Here is a 23,676-nt window from a genome sequence, read left to right as displayed (position 1 = left end):
GCTTGAGTCTTAACGTGTTCTAATTACGTTGATTGAGTCATCGCAGTGTGATATATGTCCTCAGAACGATTCTCTGTTATTATTTATTACATTATTACTTATTAATATATTAACGTTTTGTTTAAGAGAGAGATGTTTTATTTATTAAATATTCTGAATTTTGTCTTATTTTTTTCGTCAATTTATAGGTGCACGCACGTCCTAATTTTTATATATGTTAAATATAACAGTTTTCTTTTTATTTTCTTGAAATATTTTTCTTCTTTCAAAAGTCGGTCACCTTACATCATATATAATCCGAAATAGACTAAGCCTTGACACAAATTATTGTACTTTTGCAACTGTGCGTGTGCGCGCACGTGCTGTAATTGAATCTCTGCATTTGCAACTGCACTTATCTCATGCACAGCGTTTATTAAGCCAAACAAAAGCACTAAGGTATGAAACTTACTTAAAACAAAAAAATATTATAGTTAGTGACACAAAACGCAAATAAGTATTATATTTCGAGCAATATACGCGAATGTAAATATGCAGAGATTTATATACAGATTTTTTCAAAATTAAATTAATGTCTTTTCATTAAATATCACTTCATTAAAATTCTTTCGCTCACAATTGATTTTTCGTGAATGAAATTTTATATTATAAAAAAAAATGTGAAAAAAATTCAATGATTTTAAAATACTCTCTATATTTGTAGGATCGAGAATAATTCCAAGATAAATGAGGAAAGCGGAAAAGAATCATCGATGCAATCGACTGTAATTCGACGATAGCGCGAGATGTCGTGTACGCACGCTATATAATCGAACGATTATTGCAATAAGTAAATTCCACCTGATCTACCACGCCTGATTTTTTTGTGGAAACTGCACTCGCGGAAATGTCGTTGATGAGCGGCAATAGCCACGCAAGAATAAGTAGAAGCGTATCGACGGATACGAAAGTTGCAAGAAGCGTGTCGTGATGTTGAAGTGAATCGCGAAATAACGTTCGAACTCGGATATTACGTAAGATTGCCGTTTCAATAACGGTACCAGTCTTTTCTCTGAGTATTCGACACAATCTGAAAAAATCGCAATTTAAGAGGTTTTCACAATTTTTTATTCTTTCTTGTTATTATCATTATTAAAGCATTTTTATTACGATTGCTTGAATTCAAATTATTTAATGCCTCAAATTACTTGTTCTTTCGAATCAATAGAATATTTCGCGCAGAATAGGAGCGACTCGAGAGACCAAATGCATTTCGCAGCGAGGTCATAATTTCGTAATTGCATTGCGGGAACGCGAATTTTACAAAAAAAAAAAAAAAAAAAAAAAAAAAAACAGAGAGAGAGATCCCGCGTTTCTCTCGTGTATTGCCATTTTATTCGCCAAAGACTTTTCTCGCAAAAGTCGTTCCACGAGAAAGAAAGAGATATTGGCCGGTGGTGGCGCGCGATTAGCCGATAATTCATACGCGGCTATGATCTACCGCTAACTAATCATATGCGCGTAGCAGAGAGCCGGAATGTCGAGTGGCGGTGGAATCGTAAAGGAAAGACTGTGCGCGGTGCAGTTCTCTCGGTTGCAAGCGCGGTGCACTTTCACGGCTGCTCTTACGGGACATACGATCCCCATAATAAATTCCGCTCTTCGGCTTTCTTCGCCGATCCTTTTTTTCCCGGTCTCTCTATCTTTTTCTCTCTTTTCCTTCTTACTTCGTGGCGTGTCTGCCGATAATATTGCCCGCTCTCGAAGATCGACCGAACGAACGAACGAACGAACGAACGGTCGGAGGGAGAGCTGCGATTATCCGCATCGCAAGCCGAATAATTCTGCTTAGCAAGAAAAAGCGCGGTAAGAAATCGCCGCCCAGCAACGGATCCCATTGCTAATTATCTAGCGCCGATCTGCCTCGGTCGCTATCGTGCTCTTTGCTATCGCGTGCGACCATAGATCACGGTGTACCGTTTATCAATTTTACGGAATGATTAGGTGCGATTCGATGCCCTGGAAATGGAAACGCTACACTCGACGAACGTTGTCACGGTTGATCGTATAATTTTTTGATCTTGAAATAAATCATCACAGACTTGAACAAAATTAATGAAATTAATTAATTCGTATAAATAAATTTAAATGGATCCGAAACTAAATTATTGATAAATTTTAAGTGAGTTTCTGGTATAAAAAATTTCTTGTATTCCATCTCTTGAAAGTTTATATAAATATGTATATATAATGCTAGTTTGAATTTTACACGAAAGGATCGTATGACATTTAGTTTCAGTATTTTCGATTAAGTCGTGCGCTGTCATTTGGCTAGATGCGAACTCTCTCTCTACTGCGGTTCACAACTCTCCGAGGTTAATTAAGACGGACAGACATTTCCGACTTCATCCGTCCAGCTTTCACCAGGATTCACCTCCGAACCAATTAACAAACGATCGGTATCCTTCGTAATCTAGAATACCGATTATGGTTACTACGCAACAAGGAGATCCTTGTTATTATAAATTCACTCGCGGTACGCTCGACCCGCAAAAGCACGAATTCCGATTCCGGCACGCGGCTGCCAGGATAAATGGTAATGGGCTTGGTCGGTTGAATGGTTGGTACACCAGGTAATGGCCTTCTGGTTCTTCCCCAGGCGCTCCATCCGCCAACGGCCTTACCTTACCGCCGCTTCGTCGGCATTTTCCACGTCCTTACGTGTAGAAGTGGAACGATACCGAAAAATCTAATGTCGCAACGAGTCACTGAATATTCATTCAATGCATCGGAAAAAAATTAATCAATTATTTTATTGATAAATTCGATGATAGCAATAATTATCCGCGTGGGATTATAGCGTTTCTATCTAAATGTAAAATATATATGCAACGGTAATAATGTTGCCACATAATAACACTAATTTTTATGATATCGCTCGTAAGATCTGAAAGTTGATATTTCCCCATAAATGGTAACCGGAAACCAGAGCCTATTCTTCTTTTTTTACCTGTCGTACACTTTTTTTTATAGCGAGAAAAAGTTGAGGGAGCAACGTCAGAGATATAGTACGTGGCGTGTAAGCATTGTTTCAAAGAGACCATAAATACTTCAACCCTGGATTTGTTGTTTCGTTCGATCGTCGAAAAAGCCTGTAACGCGTCCGCGAGAATTTTTCTCCCAAGTCGCCGAAGAATTGTGACCACCAAAAGAATCCCAACAATAGATAATGTGCGTCCATTATTTAGCAAAAATTTATTATAAATTTCACTCTTCGATAATATGCAGTGAGCAAAATAAATATTCTAGTTTCTAGATTTTAGACACGTTAAAACAATGCATCTGTAATAAAATAACTCATCGTTTGCGAAACTCGAGGCAAGCCGCCAACTTCTATATTAAACAAATTTGAATAAAAAAAATTGTGTGTAAATTCTGACACTTTGTGCGATAATAATTTTGCGTAATAATAACTCGTAGAGCGCGCGTACAAGCGAGCTAGCTCTCTGGTTAACGCAATATTACGCGTAATACCTTCGACGTGCTAAAATATTGAATGACAAGATATACAACACCCGGGAAACTTTCTTCCGTCTCTGATGCGGTTCCCTCTTCCTGCCCTCGTGCGCGTTCGCACGTACGAAACGTCGTCGTTCTCTTTTTCCACCTTCTTCGGGTGGACTGCTATACGATCCTCTTAATGAAGTCCGACAACATAGCGAAGCAAATGCGTGCGAAGTCGCTGGACCGTGGTGTGATACTGGCCGCATGCGTAGAGATTATAGGATACACTCTATGATCAAAAAGGTCGCAGATGACACAGAGGTGTAATACGAGTGAAGTGTGGAATATCGTACAAACTTCTCGCGAACCACGCTAAGAATAGATATTATGACTGGCTTATATCATAATCTAAACTTGCTTCGCACCAAACAATCGTTCTATATAAACAATTTTTTTTATAGAAAATCATATTTAATTAAAACAGTTCTAATTTCAAACGCTAATTTTTTAATTTCGTATATGCATCTCAAAGGAAATTTTTACGTTTTAAGTCTAAGTAATAATAAAAATTGTTTTATGTATTTAAAGAATAACTACGTAAGTGTACAAGTGGAGAGATTAAAAAATACATATGTACGTCATGATCATGCAATGTTCTAATATGAACATCAAGAGATCTGTTCGTTAACACGATTGACGTTAGTCGTGCAGATCAGCTCGAAGCGACAGCGATGTGTACAGTCGACTTCTAATCTAATTAGATGCAACGAGAACAAGAGTCACACTGGTGCCAATTGCTCATCTGATTGGCACACGACGTGAGGTCGTTTTTTTTATTCTAACTCGATGAGCACGTTAAATATAACAGCACGATATTTTGCGCACAAACACCTATGTTATTGAAATTTGATTTTTACAATAAAACATATATATATATATATATATATATATATATATATATATATAAAATTGTTATATTATTAATTGTAACATTACATTAATGAAAAAAAAACATATATTAATATAAAAAATATTTTATACTTTTTATCACATACATTGATGAAAAGAATGTACCTATTTTTGTGATTAAAACGTAATTAAAATTCGCGGACGCGCGATGAGAAATTCTCGGGGCTTCTCGTCCGTTACATAATTACGCAATTACATAATCACGAGCCGACTCTGCATACTTCGTTGCGCACTTAACTCTTGACGTATAAACGGAGAGACAGAGAGAAAGAGAGAGAGAGAGAGAGAGAGAGAGAGAGAGAGAGAGAAAGAGAGAGAGAGAGAGAGAGAATGTGCATGAATAGAGAATTTATACCTCGTATAAATGGAGGATGTGAGAAAATGGCGTAACCGGGCTGCTAATCCGACTATAACGGTTTCATACGTATGTGTGAGGATTAAGTGCCACAGAGGTATTTTCAATATCCGCAATTACCAAGCCGCGGCGCGTTATCAGTTCCCTCCTTTCGCGTAATAATCGCACGAGTCGTAAATGCTTGGCATTACCAATTAAAGCTATTAAATACGGGTGTATTCTATAAACGCTCATCACGAGAAATTCGTCGAATATAATATGTGATTTAATAAAAACTCGGCGAAAAAAAAAGAAGAAGAAATAGAAACCGAGAACTGTTCTTTTAAATATGCAAACATTTTAGAGCCACGGTAATAACGATAACTCAACGAACGAGTCTCGCCGTTATAATTGAAGAAATCGTGAGAATACATTAAGCCCCCTCCACTTTAATAATCGTATAATGTAAATGCTAACGATCATCGTTCCCCGTTCGATAGATACGATCGGCTGGCGTCGTATTTAAAGGAGGAGGGAGAAGAATGTACCTGCTGAATAATGTTGTCGTGCGCGAACGATAATTTGAGTATAGAGTCAATTTCGATTAGAGAGCCGATAATTACAGTCAATCGGCTGCGGCAGTTAATTTTAACGGCCGACAGAAGTCATAACGCGAAAGAACCTATCGATCGCGCGATGGTTTTAATATTCCCCGGAATTCTTGGTGCGGTCTAGTCGTGATAATTAATCGAACGACGACTAATCAGTTCTCTAGCAAATTACGAGGAACCTCGAAAGGCAACGTAAACCGAACGACCGCGCTGCGAGTCGGAATAAATCTAGGCCGAACGGTAATTTAAGCTCACGATAAAGTGTTGATTAAAGCCAATATTAACATACAGACAGGCTTGTTCCTTCACGAGAAGCCACGGTCGTTCCAACTCGTTTCAAATCTTCCCTATGCCCTTCATTTACAGCCCTTAGACCGGTTCATTACAACAGTCGATTATATATACCAATATAAAAAGTAAATTTATTCAATTAACGTCTATCTCTCTCAGCTTTTGTAATTCAATCAACTTTTTAACAACAAAAATTATCCAGTCCTAAATTTATAAAAAGACAAGATAATTTATATTCTATTTTCTCAAAAATTAATTATGTCAAAAAAATAATAGTTAATTTAATCACGAGATAAATGCTAATTTAACAGACTTCACTTAAAATTCATTGTTTCAACGAAAATGCGAAAATAAAAAAGAAAAGTATCAAATTTTTGGGTTAAGAATCTACTTAAATTCTCCGAGTTGTGGATTGTGGGTCCAGGCGAAAAAAACGCCACTGTATTAAAATGAGAAGCTTCTAGACAATCTTCAGGAAGATCCCTGTCGGATCTCCGTGGATGATGAATAGGCGGTAGTAAATCACAGCATCGGGCGTATGATCGAGCGATCCATCGGGTACAAAAGCGGGAAATATGAATGACCTTGACTAGTTGTATAGATCGAGCCTCATTTTACTGCGTTTCGTGCGAGACACGATATTCCGGGATATCCAACTCCTAGTAAACGTCTTGTCATGTTTAGTCTGAGCTATCTTCAGCATCAAAGATTTGTGGACAACTTGGCTCTTTTAAATCTTACAATGTTTCCTCAATATTTCAACATGTTTTAGTAGCTTTAAGATGTCGTAAAGCAAGAATTTAAATGATTTAAACTTTTCTTCTTAAGATTAAAAGATATATGATTATTTACCACTAAACTTTCGAGTCTTCTACATTTATTAATAAAAAGCCAATTCCCCTAAATTCTGAGAAATTTATTTCCAATTATTTCCATTCGCTGCAGAGTTATTAGCATAAATAAAAGAAAGTCCATAAAAATTACGACGCTGATCTACATGATATCAGTAGGCATAGATTTATGACACTTCGGCAAAAAAAAAAAAAAAAAAAAAAAAAAAGAAATTTCACCGCGTTTCTTCAGTCAAATCGTCGTCTCACATCTCAAAGTGACAAGCGTAATATCGTTACAGTTTTTACCGCTACGTAACAAAAGGCAATTAATTTAAAGTGTCGAGCTTCACGCCACCCGGATGGCATAAAATCGGACCGTTAAAGGTTAATAACAATCCGCGAGAAAGGTCGAGATAGCCTCGTCAGTGAGGTCGGTGTGCCGTCGGGGGTTTGACGTCGCGCGAACATTGGCCCGAATTACTTTGCTCTTCAGCATACTCCTCATTTTTCCATCCCTTCCCCAATTGCTCGCCCAACATCACCCGAAGGACGCCTTCCGGGAAGAACGACGAGCAGATCCCGGATTGAAATATGCGACTTGTGGAGAAAAGAGTTCTGTGAAATACGTGCGCGCGTGTATCTGTAACGTGTACTTGTCTGTGCGGCAGCCAAGGCAAACTGAATTCATCAGCTGACAGCGAGCGAATGGCAGCACAAAGGAGCTGCTAGTTTGACGCAGTGCCTCGCGAAACCGAGGATGCTGAATCCTTCCCCTTTGCTATCCATTGAGCATACTGCTGATGATGGTGGTAGTAACGAGGATCAAAAGATTCGAGGGTAAGAGATTATTTTTCTCTACGAGCGCTTTGCCCCGATGAAAAATCGACCGTAGGCCGATGCACAAAAACTAAGTCTTCCACAAAGAAAGCTTTCTTCCAGTGTGCGCCGATACGCAATTTGTACGTTTGATTGCCCATTGAGTTACTTGATGACAGGTTAGCTCAACTCAGTTCCTCTAAATATGCAGACTGAATTATCGCAACTGCATTATTATTCTATATTTTGTTTGTTGGTTTTTTTTTTAAAGATAAGCAATTCTAGAGTATCAACTAAATAATTCGATTCAATTATCTCGTTATATACTTAATGTAAAGTTTATTCCGCATATTTGAAAGATAAATTAAAAAACTTTTTTCATTTTTCCTCTAATCGTAGATATAAAAAAAATTTGAAATAATTTAGTTTTAAAATAATAGAGAAATTATGTTTATATATTTATATTTAACCTATCAAAATATATTAATATTTAAATATATCAGTAAACTATTTAATATATATTAAGAACAAAATTAGAGATGAGAAATTAAAATAATTTTTGCAAAATAAATGATTCCTTGTAATTTCATCCGTAAAATAAATATGTATATTTGATATGATGCAATTCATGAATTTTAACTGACTTCAGGATAAAGCCCTCGAATAAATAAATAAGTAGACAAACCACCGCGCCCATTCCCGTCTGGTTGTCCGTAACGGAACATGAATTACGGAATACGAAGCACTCATCGGGAACATGGACCGTTTCGCGACAGCCCGTCTGACATACACAAAGCACCTTGAATATATCCTGCTTTCGTGAACGGAAGACCTAACATTATCCCTTATCCCGAAGAATGTACCTTTCCCTTATCTAGGATGATCTGGAGTCGCCACGATAGCGAATCCAAGCCTCTGGACCGCGAGATTTTCTCCGCCGCTCGGCTTATCCTCGTCAACCTGGACAGCCGCTAAATTGAATCTTTTTTTCAGACAAGCCACGCTCGATTCGATTGGTCGGATCATAGAAGGATTGTTTGCACGTGATACGTGAGAGCAGGATCACGGTCGGAAGGAATGTGAAAGAATGGATGCTGGGCTTCTTCATCGTCAGATAAAGCGCCCTTCTTGTATAAGTCTGTTAACCTGTGAGTATTCGCATAATACGAACATCTCTCTCTACATTACAATTTTATATACATATATAATATATAAATTTATATCACATAAATCTCTTTCTCTGTCCACACATTTTTATATTCTTAATAATTGGATATATTGTTCAATGTGACACACATGTAAGTATAAAAGAAATAATTCTTCATTTGCATAAGATTATATATATATATATATATATATATATATATATATATATACATTATCAAATTTAAAAATAATAAAAATATCAAGCGTATTTTGAAAAAACACAATAAAATTTGAAAATATGTTTAATACTTGTTCAGTACTTAAATCAGTATAAGTATACTATTTTATAATTAACAAATAAAGTTTAGCACACATATACACAATTTATAAAACAGCTCCATACTTTTGGCAAAGTTTGTAGCTGAACATAAAGTAATGTATAAATATAACAAATATAAAAAATTAAAATGTTGATACTTCCAAACTTCGACTTTAGTTTACACCAGAGAATAAAGTGGAATATTGTTCGTCGTAAAAATTTACGCAGGATCATAACTCAGATTAAAACTGCGCGTAACGTTTAGCGCGTCGCGCACTCGACCACCTGTCGCATAATTTCTAATCTAAGGTTTGCCTCTCGATCCGTGAAATGCATGAATCTTAAACAAACTTGCAAGTTTCTTTTACAAGTTCTTCCTTATTCACGACGATAAATCAAATGATTCGAGACTATTAAATTTCAATATCAAAATTTTCCAAATATAATAATTATATTTTATCTTACTATCCTATTGCATTAAATCTTATTATTGTATTATATTTTAATTTTATTATTTGATTATCATACAAATTATTATGTAATTTAAAATATACACGAGAATTTTGTCTAAAAAGTTTTAAATATTAATTTCTGCATATAATTATTTTTCTTCATAGCTGCAGTATAAATTTAGATTAATATTATATATTTTCGTATATTTTTAATGCTTGATATAAGTGAATCTGGCTATTAAAATCAAGGATCGATTTAACTTTATAAAAACTATTTCCAGTTTTTTTAATTTATTGTTTTTTTTTGATATTCTACTTCGCAAAATATACTTGGTTTCGACATAGTACTGGAATGGCACGGTAATAACAATCTGATACAACGTATCAGACCTCAAGGACAAGGTAAAGGGTTTAGAATCGACGAACTGGGCGAACAGGTGCGTTTAGGCAGTCAATTTTGCATCGTCGCGTGCTTTCGCATTCAAATATCCTCGGCGAAGCAATTTAAAACTCGTTTGGGCACCAAGAGGAAACCTCTCGGCAACACGAAGCGATTTCGTGCAGCATCTGGTCCAGACGCTAAAAGGAGAGATAGAAATATCCAAACAAAGTCAAGAGAAAAGCTGCACCATCAAATAAAAGATAAACCGCGAGAAAAAGAAAAATAAATAAATATCTTATCTTTTTACAGAGAGAATATTTCTTTTCAAAAGAGTAGAAAAGACGATTCGTAAATTTGAATGTAACATAAATTAGTAGGCACTATCTGTATCTCAAAAACTATATATCTGTAATTTTGTAATTAGTGAAATAAATTACAATTTTGAAGATTTTGTATATATATATATATATATATATTTTAAATAATTAACGTTAAATAAAAATAGTTTTCTTAAAATAGAATTAGAAAATTATTTACGAGAAATTGAAAGAAAACAAACTGTCACAAGTTTGATTAAAGTATAAACAAAAAGACATATAAGAAACGCTTTAAAACGATAGCAATGATATTTAAAAAATAGAGTCGTGATAATTTCAACTAAGTTCAAGATTTTCGACGATCATCGCTATATCTGATTGTGAGAACGACAAAGAGAAAGAGGGAGAGAGAAATAACGGAATTCCAGACTTCTACAGCTATTCAATGATCCTGAAGGGTCACGTACATCCGTTCATGCGCGACCGGCTATCAATATAGCCGGCGAATAACTGTCATTGCTAGAACGTTGCGGATGGACCCTGGCGAGGCTATCATTACTGATAATTGCGACCGACTAACACCTCGTCTTATCCAAGAGAATCGGATCTTATCCTCGCGTGTCTCGCTCTTGTCTTTACATCATACGCCGTAAGAAGCACAGAGAGCGATATGACAGGATGTCTGCGAAAAAAGAGGAAACGAGTTCGAAAGAGTGATCAAAGTGACCTTTTTTCGGTATGAAAAATCGAAAAAGAAGATTCTAACTTTTCAAAAATTGCTGTATAATATATAGAGCTGTATTTCGAGGACAATTGCGAACCGCTGAGTCTAAAATTACGAACGAATATGCCAGTAGAAATAATCGAGAGAGAAGAATCTATGTATATAATACCGTTCTCTCTTAATTCTTCTTTTCATTACCTTTCATTCATCGATGAGATAATTGAACGAAATCCTGACAATCTAATCAGCATACGTCAATAACACTCTCATTCCACTCGCTCCGTAGAAGAAAAAAAGAACGATACCGATGTAATAATCTCATCCTGCGCATTCGTTTTGTTAGATTCCACTTAACGAAGTTCCGCTGGCCATACTCTAAAAAGAAGTAATCATAATTCATTCCTCGACAGTCTCTCGCGCGCGCTCTCACTTCTCCGCTAGCGATAAATCGTCTAATCGTGGGTCCAAGATCGGAGTTCCAGAGAGGTGCTGTTTACGTTCAAGTGCTGTGGAACTCTTTAGTTTCGTAAGATGAAAAATTTATACGCGGAAAACTTTGCATCTATAACTTTGAAATCTGATTCCCGCAATGAAGCTGAATCAAAAATGCGACAAATAAATAATTGTAAAATTACAAAATGTTTATTCAAACTTTGAAAAAAAAGATTCAATTTTTAAATTTTCTCGAATATAGTAAAAAATATCTAGATTATATATATATATATATTTTTTCAGAAACTTGTAAAGTGTTTCAATTATTTTTCTTTCACTATCGTTTTTATAATTGCATTGTTTTTAATGTTAATAAAATGTATACGTGTTCTAATCTTATAACGGTTGAGATAAATAAAATTGTATAATTTCATATAGAATTTTTAATAAACATTGTACGTACAAGAATAAGATCTTGATTATGATATAAAGTAACAATCCTGCACGTATATGCCTATAGCGAGTGCTTGTATATTTCACGCGTGGTAAAGTATGTCTTTAGCGCCTACGAAAAATTCTGTTATAATAGCAGGTTCACTATACCATTGAAAAATTAACCGAACAATTAATAACGCAGTATCGTCGGTGAAATCTCGCGCTATATTCTCCAACCTGTAATTTATCCTCAACCCTTTCCATTGTATCCTCAACTACGCCATACACAGCTTAATTAATAAACCCGAAATTATAAACACGTCGGAGCGACTCGACGAGTAAAAAGATCCGACGGTGCGGTTTCGAGAGCGCAAAGTCGCGCATTATCACGTACAATCGCGAGAGTTTGGTGTATTTCGAATTCATACCTAACGATGGTGATCGGGCAGAACGCGAGGGGAGCTGCGTAGAAAAAGAAATCATAATTTATACGTCGCCGCTGTCGGCACGGACGATAAATCCGCCGGCCAACATTCTCGGCTGGACCGAGACGCGCGTCTAAGTGCGGACGAAAGTTACCCGGGCCGCCTAGGGTGTCCATTATTCCCAGATAATTACATACTTCTCCCTCAGGAATTTTCGAAATGAGTTTCAGCCCGCTCCGCTGCTACGGGATTGGTCCACGTTATGGTCTGCCCATAACATTGGCGCCGATAAGTTTTTCTATCCCCGGTAAAGTATACACGTCGTATAAAGAAACAAACGGCATTTCTCTCTCTTGCTTCTCTTCAAAAGGCATGCATTTGATGAGAAAATTCAGAACCGACCATCGTCTGAGAAAAGAAAACCATAATAGACCGAGTTTCAATGCTCCTATTATCTATAGAATGTCTAAAAACAGCATTAGATATGAGCTATATTTTGTTACAAAACCATCATAAATATGTCTTTAAAAAATGATATACAAGAATACCGCTCGCAATTTTAACAAAGCTTTTGTAAAATTTTATAGATCCTTTCCATGTTGCCCCCTGAAAAGGATTAATTAGCGCGCAAATAGAGAGATCGTTGTAAAGTAGCAGCAGGGAATGCTTTTAGCGTACCTTTTATGAGACCGTAATATATATTTCGACCGCTCCCTATTTTGCATTTTACGCTGATCTTTTAGTAATCCCGTATAGTTGTCAACCTGTAATTCTCGCTTATCTTGCCGAGATTTTTGTTTCTCACACGTCTAATCTCGATGACCTCGGGCAACTATTCTCCCCAGATGCAAAATAAACATCTCTATCAACCTACTTAACGTTATCTCCTTTCTGTATTCTGTATTCACGCCTAATTGCAACTGCAACTGCGAATCACGATGCAACCCCGAACATGCCACGGTCTTAAACTCGGTTTCAACAAAATCACGGCGAGATCGCATGGCGCGATTCGTTCCAGATTATGTTCCAATGAACCGTAAAAGCTTCCGTGTTCCGGCTAACCGTTAAGCATAGCGGTAATGTACGATGGACAGATGGGCGGAGACGGGGAGATCTTAGAAGTAGCAAGAAACAAGTGACCCATTTCACGAAGCTTGACAGGTTGACAACTACTCGATCTGCCGATATCGCGATTTAAGAGGAGAAGAAAGAGAGAGAGGGAGAGAGAGAGAGAGAGAGAGAGAGAGAGAGAGAGAGAGAGAGAGAGAAACAAATATAATATATATAATCTAATAACGTATCATTCTCTCTATGTGCGTTTGTTGTACTGATTAATCATCTTATGTAATTTCTAGGCCTTTTGTATAAAATAAAATCCAATAAAGATTAAATTTTGAGAAATAAAATCTTACATAATCTTTAAACTACTATGGTTTAATTCTCGTGAAAGCTCTTCATTTTTAATCATACATGTATAATTTAAGACTAGCACATCCATCATTTTTCGAAAAAAATTTAACTTTTCTGTCAAAGAAACCTTTCTGTTCGTAGAAAAGTGGCTTAGCAAACCTTATTCTGTTAGAATATTGTGTGGATAAAATGAAATGCGAGAAACTCGAGATATCCTTCGACGGAACTGTAACATAGCAACTATAGCATACTACTGGAATTCAAGCGTAAAGTATCGTTAGTTGAATTGAGCTTAGATCAGTTCTATAGCACGGTCTTGCGTGAGATTGATCGAAATAGAAAAGGTTGTAATAAAAGACGTCCATTTGCGTGCACATTTTGAAAGCTAAACATCTGTGAATATATATAGTGATATTTTTTTTCTTTGTATTTTTAAAATTTCTGTATCAAGTATTTCAGAATTTCAGGTCATATAAAATATATTGCAAAATTTGCGTTTGCGTATATTAAGCTGACATAACCACAGTCATCGATTTTTCGAAAATGGATGGAGTAACAAATTTTGCAATAAAAGAGCACTAAATTTCTATGTAGGTTTTATTCGATTTGGCTGTGCCAGCTTAATATACGTGCGTCGCGACGTTAATTATTCCGTAGTAAAGCATTACACTGTAAAAACAATATGCAAAATTACGTAAACAATAAGTGTAAATTACATAATAAACAATAGAAAAGTTATGCATTTTTATTATTTATTACATATTTGTACTCTTCTTCATTCAATTCTTAATTCTAATATTTCTTACAGTGCAGTGCGATGATCTCCGTATTCTCAGATAATATCGTTTGCAAGGAGATCTGTGAAAATCAGCAAAGGAATTCCGCACGGCGGGCGCGCCATTATCAACCGTTAGAACTTTTATAATCTCGATCGTGCAACACGATGACGATTCCGAACGCGCCACGCCTCGGGACCTGCCGTCAAGCGATGCGGAAAGAGCGAGAGAGAAAGAGACAACTCAACAAGGTCAGTTTCTCGGCGGCATCGGCGACCACGTGCTTGATCTTCAGATTCCAACGCATTTTCATGGATTCGGTTCGCTCGCGCGATGAAGATAGCTATAAAGGACGAGGATCATTCTGCCACTGTCGTACCTTAGAAGGGTAAACGGAATGGCGATCTGGGAATTAGATTGCCGGAGCGTACGGTGCCAGGTGCCAGGTGTAAACACACTGTGACACGATCGTTAGAGTTCCCCGATACTGTCAACCGCGGCTGATCAAGAGCATACCTCTCTTCCTCGATCGCCTTCATGCGCGATAGGATAGAATCTGGTCTGTAAAATCGCGAAAATTGAAGACAGAATGACTTTTCTTACGACGAGCTACGTTAACAGCGACGTTTATATATTTATTTTCATTTATTTTATCGATTTTAATTTTTCACGATATTTCAATTTATGTACTCTCAACGAGATAAGTTAGAACGTGTATGATATATTCTTCGGTTGCAGAAGAGGCAGAATTGACAATTATACGAATTACTATTGACTCTCGCCTAACTAAGTGATCAGATTTCAGATTATGATTGCGCGCAACAAAATTAAAACCAACGCGACGCGATTTATTGACTGGGCGGATCGATTATCAGGGTCGATCACTCCCTCGTTCGGTCGGCGCTCTTTCGTTGCGATGTGAACGAACCCTAAGTCTTTCTCAGGTGAGTATCTCTGCAAGAGTTATCCAGCTAAGCCCTAAACATTCCTCTGAGCTAATTAAGCAAATATTACTTTACAAATATAGTATCTCGCTGTTTGCTTTCCAACTGTTAGCACGCGGCGAGAAAACATGTAGCGCGCTATGCAAGCGATGTGGCATGATTTTTGAACATGGTTACATGATTCCTCCGAAAAAATTTTAAACGAGGATCTATAGCAATCATTGCATTGCAAGTAGATTCCACGAAATTATAATAAAATTGATGGTAATATTATTCAGAAAGAAATGTCAGAGATCGTAATAAAATTCAGATTTGCTGCGTATTATGCCATTTGCAGAGCAAAGCTCCCTTCGAAGTAGCGTATTATCCTTTCGTATAATATTTTATTGCCGTCTCTGCCTCTTTCGTCTTTCTTCCGTGATTGATTTACGTCGCTGACATGCGAAGAAACGCCATTAGGATCCTACGAGAGGCGCCTCGTCCTTTTTCACGTTCGTTTCTTTTTCTGGATGCCACACTGCTAAGCGCCGCGCTCGATGTAAATGTACGGATATATATACTCACTGTTTTTGGAGCAGACGTCCAGTGAGCTACCAATGTCATTAATTTAAAGGGATTAATACGGCGTATTGTGTGCCCGACTAGTTTCCAGCTGATTTTGATTAATACCATCATTAATAAAGAATACAACGTCTTAAGTATCCGTCGTTACAGATTAAACTCAGAGTATCTCGCACTCAACCACGTGTATTCGTTACATAAGGTATGGAATAATCGATGACGGTGTAGCACGTAAAAATCTTAGAATTTAAAATTATATCTGTATTAATTATGTTACGTAATTTACTTATTGTAGAATATTTTTTGAATTGAAAAAATCTACAGTTTTAATTTTAATTTTTTCATTATGATAATAATTTTAATTTCTTAATACAATAATAAAATTATAAACACCATCGTCTCGAGAATAGAATGTTAGAGGTAGATAATGTGTAAAAATTATATAATAAAATTACACGGATGCGAAAATGACTGTTATCAAGGAGCGCAATAATGCAAAATTTCATACACCAGACAGCACCTGGGATTCTTGCAAAGGCAATTTCGCGCGCTAAAAATTTATACGTGTCACACGGTAAACGACAGAATGTACAAGAAGTATATTTCAACCATAGAAATCCCGCATTCATCTTTGACGGTATCATTAATCCCAAGCGCAGCTTCCCTATATTGTGGAGATGCGAACCACTGTGCATTCGCATTAACCCTGAAATGCTGCGTGATTTTTATTAGCAACAAGATCGTAGTCAGACATTTTTTTTATGCACTCAAGATAATTGATATGACAGATCTAATAGAAATATAGCCATATATTTAAGAATATATTTTTGTCCAAAAGTTGCTTTAATATTTCACTGCAGCTAACCAGTATGTAACACAAGTGAAAAAAATATACCGACGAAATTAATAAAATTTAAATAAATGAAATATTTGCATTAATATAGCATGCATCCCAGAGATATTTGCTGCAAGCGTGACGAATGAGAGCTGCTTCTTTTTGGCGGAATTTCAGGATACTTTTGACGACCGCAAGCATAGTTAAAAGAATAAAATATCTTCTTCATCGGAAGATAGCATGCAAGGAAATTTTTCGCACGCGATCATAATCTATGATAGAGCGGGACATCATCCTACATATATAACTATATATGTATATATATCCTAAACGCGTGACGTGCACGCATATGTCCTCTCGAGACCTAAACGGCGACTTCCTCGTGAGATAAAACATCGCGGTACGGGACCCCTTTCGTTTCGCTCTTTCCCTCTGCTCTCCCCTTTCCTTAATGTGCATTGCTCGCATCGACTTCCTCGTCCTCTGCATCGTTATCGCAAAACCATGGTTGACACGGGACGAGCATTACGTAAGATGTACACGAGCTGTGCGCATTGAGCGCGCGCGCATACGTGGGGATAACTACATGTACATACAAGTGTGTGTGCATCCGAATGTGCATCCATAGCAGCGCCCCGATGTGTGCATTCAGGCCTGCGAGCATGCAAATCCGTACACGCGTATCGGTATTAATATCGAATGTAGGGAGCAGCGGCAGCAGCAACATCGTGCAAAAGGAACAACAAAACGAAAACGATAATCAGACTATGTGTATATGTTTGTGTTTGTGTGTGTGTGTGTGTGTGTGTGTGTGTATATGTATGCATGCTTGACATAGCGCGAGATGAACAAACGGATCTGACCGATGATGCCGGATTGTGATTGCCGCAGAGCTCTCTCTCTCTCTCTCTTTCTCTCTTTCTTTCTCTCTCTCTCCCTCTCTCGCTATGGTGATGTAGTCGCAGCGAGACGGATCTCCCGTACCGTAATTTGTTTCGTTAAAACGTCGTGTATACGTGATCGCTCATGGTACACTGTATGGATTTCGATTTCCCTTGCGGATCCTTTCGATTAATGGGAATTAATGAAACTGCATTCCGACAAAATGAAACAACGGAACGGTTTGTTCCGGTGGCGATTTAATAAATTAACTAATAAGAGTACACAAAGGCTTTCCGCTAATACATATTTCATATACAAATTGAACATTATCAATTACAAACATTTATTTCAATAAACTAACAATAAGTAATATTTCATGTATTAAAAATAACACGGCTACAATTTTTTTTATAGAAATATTTTTTGCAGACATTACTGTTGTGCTGTTATTTTATGATATTGTCTCAATTAGAAAATTAAAAACCAGGAAACTGGAAAAATTTATGATATTTTAAAAAAACATTTAAATAGCCTCAATTATGGTCAAACTTATCGTTGAATAGAAAGCTTGATTTTTCTAATATAATGATCGCATGGAATCTCAGTAATAATATAAAAATCATTCAGCCATAATTACCTGCGATGCAAATGTTCTTCTTAGAGGTATGGAACCTCATTATATCTTTTATTAATGTTTGCATTTTGTAGAGAAATTTATAGTCAATTATGAATATAGACAACAAGAAAAAAAACTCCTCTAAAACGATTAACGCGTAAAAATCATGGAAAATGTAGGTGGAGGAACAAAGGATTCCTTAATTAATGAGGGTTTGCTCACTAATAACGCTATTATTACGATACTACGGTTCATTAACATTTATCGGCAAAGCAGCTGTTGTCTCGCCCGGTCTGTTCGATGACTATCGTTTAATTGGGGTCAGCCGATTAACTTGTGTTTAACTTGGAATATACATAGTCGGCAGAAAGAGGGTCACCCGCTTCATCATCGCCTCGATCATCGTCGATCATCGTCATCGCGATCATTAGTAGGTCGGCGATACGCCGCGCCTTACGTTGCAATGCTTAGAATACAATTGAATAAGGTTATTCGGAAAACGAACGGTTAATGAGATAGAATCTATTTTTTCCGATAAATACTTTAATAAAAGAATAATTCAGTAACAATGAGCAATTTTGTAGTTAATTACTAACTATTTGCTAACAATCAGAAATTCTTAAGCTGTTGGAATTTCAACTTCTAATACAAGATCATACATAAGATAAGATTAGATAATTATAATCATGATAGAACGATTTTTTTTTTCTGTAAAATAGTTAAGTAATGCAAAGTTTAATATTGAAGATAAGATTTTTTATTTTTCTCAACACTATAATAATGTTTTTATTCATCATGACGTAAACATCTCTATAAATTTTGCAATGTCAATCGTATGATGATGTTAATACATAAATTAAAATAACTACCGCATCTACCCGCTGTATGATATGTTAATTGATTCGAAATCGTGGGGCAGGAACACACGGGATGTCATTATGACAGATAAGCATATAGCTTTGACGGTGGATAGCGATGCAGCATGATCGTTACGTCGGAAAGCACTAAGAAAGCGTATTCGATACGAGAGCGATGATTGAAGAAACCGCTAGTATTTACAAATTAAAATTATCATGATGAATGACGGCGACGCGATGACGGGACGAACGAACGTAATGACAAACATGCTGTTTGATAGTAATTTTCTGTGACGTTTTACGAGTGGAATCCTCGTGCGACCGTAATAATCGATAATTGATCCAGGAGATTGGTACTATACCTCGGGCGAAGCGTTTCCGAGTCTCGCATCAGCGATACTGCTTTCGTCTCTCTTTCCCTCTCTCTCTCTCTCTCTCTCTCTACTCGTCTCATCAAACATCAATTATGTAAATGCAACGGGAGAACTATCGCATCAAACACATCGGCGGGATTAGAGCGGAGTTTGCGCGAATCGCGGAATAAATCGTTTCAATTATTCCCAGCGGTCGTACAATCGACCTTCAAGGACGGGGCCGATCAGAAAATTGGATCTTCCGATCCTGTGATCCCGAGATATACCATTAATAATCCTCTTCTCCCCTATCTGCCTTCCTACCGCTGATCATACCCCGCGAAAGTCCATTTCACTTTCGGTTCTAGAGAAGGTGAATCGACGGAGGCCGGGGCTGGAATCGCGAATGATTCGAGAATCCGATGGCTACGACCGATTACGAGCGAGAGAAGGGCTGATTTACGCCGGTGTAATTAAACGAATTAGCCACACGGCCAAGCCGGCGAAATAAGAGCGGCCACGAGGAAAGCACGTCGGGAATGTTACCGGGGCGATTTCGCGGGATAAATCCGCATGTGTGTGCGTGCACAACACGCGAAGAGATACCATCTGTTTTGAATTTTCTCGGTCGCGTAAAATTTTGATATCGAGCAGATAAGACGCTGTCCGTGATTTATCCACGGAGGAATGTTTCAATTCCCGTAAGAATGCGTGAAATAAACGGGAGACAACAATCCACCTATTGGGATAACTCCGGGCTTTGATACGAGACTCCTTCATTTACGTGATTCGACGTTGATTCGCCGCCGACCGTGGGGTCTTATCCCGAAAGCAATTACGCCAGGGTTACTCTGCCAAAGGGAGAGGGAGAGAGACTGCGGCGTCTCCCTTTCCATTACTTTTTAGCCTCGCGAACGCGGCGGTCGGTTATCTCGGATTCAATTCCGCGCGGCGCGGCGCGCAGGGCGGAGGCGTATAATGTCTCGGTTTTACTCGCGCGAGCCCGTTCGTCTACGTAGAGACCGAAGACAGGTAAGAGTAGGCTTTGTTTCGAAAGCAATCGGTCTTCCGCTCGGTCTTCCGCTCGGTCTCCCACGACCGTGCCGGGCCTGCCGTCGCCGACGATTCATGACAGAACAAATTACAGATCGGCAGAAAAAGACCATCGGCGGCTCGTTCGCGGCTATCCCAAGACGCGAGCGTGCGCGCGATACAGAGTCGTGAGTCGCAAATTAATGGCGGCCATAATTTCGGCCGATAGTCGGCCCGATGATGATGTATCGATGCTAAATGCAACGGTGGAGTCGCCGCACCGCCGATTATTCACGGAATGTTAGTCCGATCTCTTAATCGCCGCAAGGACGCCGAGGATCGCTTTAAAAAGCATCGTCTAAATCTGATAGAGATACGACAAATTGAACGAAATAATAATGCTTATAATCCAAAATTTAAAGATTATATTTCTTTATATTCCATTGTCCTATGCGCACAATTACGTTGAAAAAAATCACAGACTCAATTACAGACTAATTAGGTAAATAATAAGTACTAAAAATTTCTCTAAATATACTATTATTTATCAAATATAAAAAAATTTAATAACCGCACTCAAAGTAGCAAGATATAATTCACGATTTTCATTCCAATTATTTATGCCGAATTTTTGAATATCTAATTTACACGTTGAATGCGTGGCCTACGAATGTGAATATATGTATACTTTCGAAACTACGAAAATCGTAGTTCTTTCTTGGGAGAGAAGTTGAAGGGGAACGAAAATGAAATCCACGGGAAATCGCGAGATTATGACTTGAGTCAGACGGAAATACAGTGTAGGGCTGCTTATTTCGACTGACTTATTTCGACCCGTTAGCCTAATTTCTCATTCCCGCGCCAAGGACGACCAGAACGACTTCTGTTCTGTTCTGCAGTCACTGCATCGGGGGTAAAGACGTTGTGTCCACCGCGTCCACCGCACGCATATACCGGTTATTATCTTTTCGAATTTTTCGGCCGAGATTATTCTCGAAACGAATGACCCTCTTAAGCCTCCAGACCGGATCATTAATTTGAGTTCGAGGATGGTTGAGCGGGGAGTAATGTCGCGGTCGCGAGAGGTGCGCCTACAAAGACCTTAGTGCGACCGCGTGTGCCATCTCCGCAATCGCTTCTCTCTCACGAGAGTGATTTAAATAAAGGGTAAAGGACACTTCAAGGCTGACGGCAATTCTGTTCAATTTATGCGCGCGGACCCGATATATAACCCCTTTCGCTTTTTTTCCATTTTACGCGCCGAGCCGTCGAGTATATAAGAACGAGATAAACTTACGCATTAATCAAAAGTGGAAACTGCTCCTCGAGACGCTGTACCGGCTGATTCAAACGCCAAGTCAGTTGAAACAAAATGCACATAATTATCGCATTTACTTTTCAACTCTAAATTGTTTAATGCGCAAAAAATTATTGCTGTATTTATTATTTTAACAAAATATAATTTTGCAATATGTCAACAAAAAAAAAAAAAAAAAAAAAAAAATCAAAATTTTACTGAGAAAAAAATTGCATTCAATTTAAAGTATTCACAATCGAGAGATTATTCGCGTTAATTTTCGCAAAACACATTTTTGAGACGCTTCATATACATCATCACACCGTTCCTGAGAGACAGTAATGAATTCTATTCTGACCGTTCGTTCGTACGTAAATCAATTTTGACGGCTCGAAAGAATTTCCGCGTATGCATCGACGCCAGGAAGCGGAAACTCGAGATGTAACGGTATCAAAGGGAAGGGAGGGTCATTTATAGCAACATTTTATGTATTCGCGCGACGCTGTTACGATGATATTGCCGATGTAATGTCGGTGGCTAGATAGATAGGTAGACTAATGCCAACTAATGCATGCTGGGCAGGCCATCGTGGAGTACAATTGACTTCATCTCCCGACATACTGCCTACCGTGCCGTTGCCTTTGAGAAAAAAAATCTCACATCTCTCATCTCATGGTCTGGTATAATGTTTGTACTCTTTTGATAGCCAGCGATACTCGAACCACGCGACTCGTATCATATTTTCATATCATTGCCGCTCTATTATATATGATATTAAATGATTACTGCTCGATCCTTTTTCTCTTTTCATCTTCAGCAATGTATTCTTATCAATGTGATCTTTTGTAGACGAGAATTAATTTGTTATGCAAAACATGTGACACAAATTGATTACTAGGCATTTCGTAGGCAATATTTTATTTAAATTAAAGTTACTAATGTTTCAAATCATTTTAATATCAGTTAAAAATATTATTTTTTATTTAAAAAAATAGAAAATTACGAATAAAATGTTTTTTGGAAAGATTATCAAAACTATTGCGAGAAAATAGAAGAATACTGTTTAAAAAATGTTGAAATATCTCTATCGTAAATCTTATAATTAATAGTAAATAGAAAAAGAAATGGGAATCCATATCATTACGATAAATGGATTTATTAGTGAGAAAGCGGCTTTTTTATACGTGTAATGGATACAAAGCTAGCGTAAGTTAGTATAATAGAATTTAATTCGATAAATTCGATTTAATAAATATCAAATTACAAATTAATAGTCTCACTTACGTGTTCGTCCACCGAGTACGTCAGCTCCCCGTCGTCATAGAGAACGAACCATCTCCTTTGCCATCTCTGTAACATAGAAATCATATCGATTTTTAGAAAAGATTTTAAATTACGAATTTCACATATGTACAATAAATTATTTAAAAACACATTTAAATATAGTGATATTTATTCTGTCATAAATAATAACTTTTACGAAACAATAATTAAATACTTTTAAATAAATTATTGGTTTGTCACTTTTATCATTAAAATAAAATAATAAAATTTTATTAACAGTTGTGAAATTGAGACTTTTATTAGATTAAGTAGTAAGCGCGAATAAAACTTTTGAATTCACAATTTTCGCAGAAACGTATTCTCCTACGCCGAAAGAAAACAATTTCGCGCGACTCAAGGTTAAACCTGTTCAATTCGCCTTAAAGAATCTCTCTAAACCCTCTCGCTCTACGTCAGCTGGACAATTAGCACGCGGCAGCCGTTAATTAGAAACAAAGTCGGCGAAGAGGAACAAGAAAGAAGAAGCGTAGCCAGCGGGTGCAGCAGCCAGCAGCGGATCGTCACGATTTCTCTTTCGTTGCCACCGTAAGCGATGTTGCGAAAAACTTATCTGAGCTGCTTCAAACACCTTTCGCGGGTTTCTAAAGAAATCGGTGCTAGTGCGACTATTTCGCACTTTCGCGTTCAATTTAACACGCGATTTTGAAAAGCACTTGTCTTACATAAATTCATCATCGAAAAAGATTTTTCCTTATAATAATAAAAATAATTTTGCTAACTTTGCACGCGTGATGTATATCTCGCACGTTTTTTTTTTTTTTTTTTATATAAATTTCTCGCGATTAATAAAAAAGCACTTT

The 23,676-nt window shown here is 37.3% G+C and overlaps 1 protein-coding gene across 3 annotated transcripts in view; it reads right to left on the bottom strand.

The window, feature by feature from the left end:
* Osp (myosin phosphatase Rho interacting protein outspread) overlaps nucleotides 1-23,676 on the bottom strand; it is a 163,828-nt gene that overhangs the window by 52,073 nt on the left and 88,079 nt on the right. For all 3 annotated transcript variants that reach the window (XM_072892505.1, XM_072892506.1, XM_072892504.1), the window contains one exon: nucleotides 22,817-22,882. In XM_072892505.1, coding sequence (XP_072748606.1) covers nucleotides 22,817-22,882 — 66 coding nt within the window. The remainder of the gene's footprint in view (nucleotides 1-22,816; nucleotides 22,883-23,676) is intronic.

This window comes from Anoplolepis gracilipes, chromosome 5, assembly GCF_047496725.1.
Source record: "Anoplolepis gracilipes chromosome 5, ASM4749672v1, whole genome shotgun sequence".
In the NCBI taxonomy this organism is placed as follows: domain Eukaryota; kingdom Metazoa; phylum Arthropoda; class Insecta; order Hymenoptera; family Formicidae; genus Anoplolepis; species Anoplolepis gracilipes.
The sequence above is the reverse complement of the archived record's forward strand: the minus strand, read 5'-3'. Positions and strand labels throughout refer to the sequence as shown.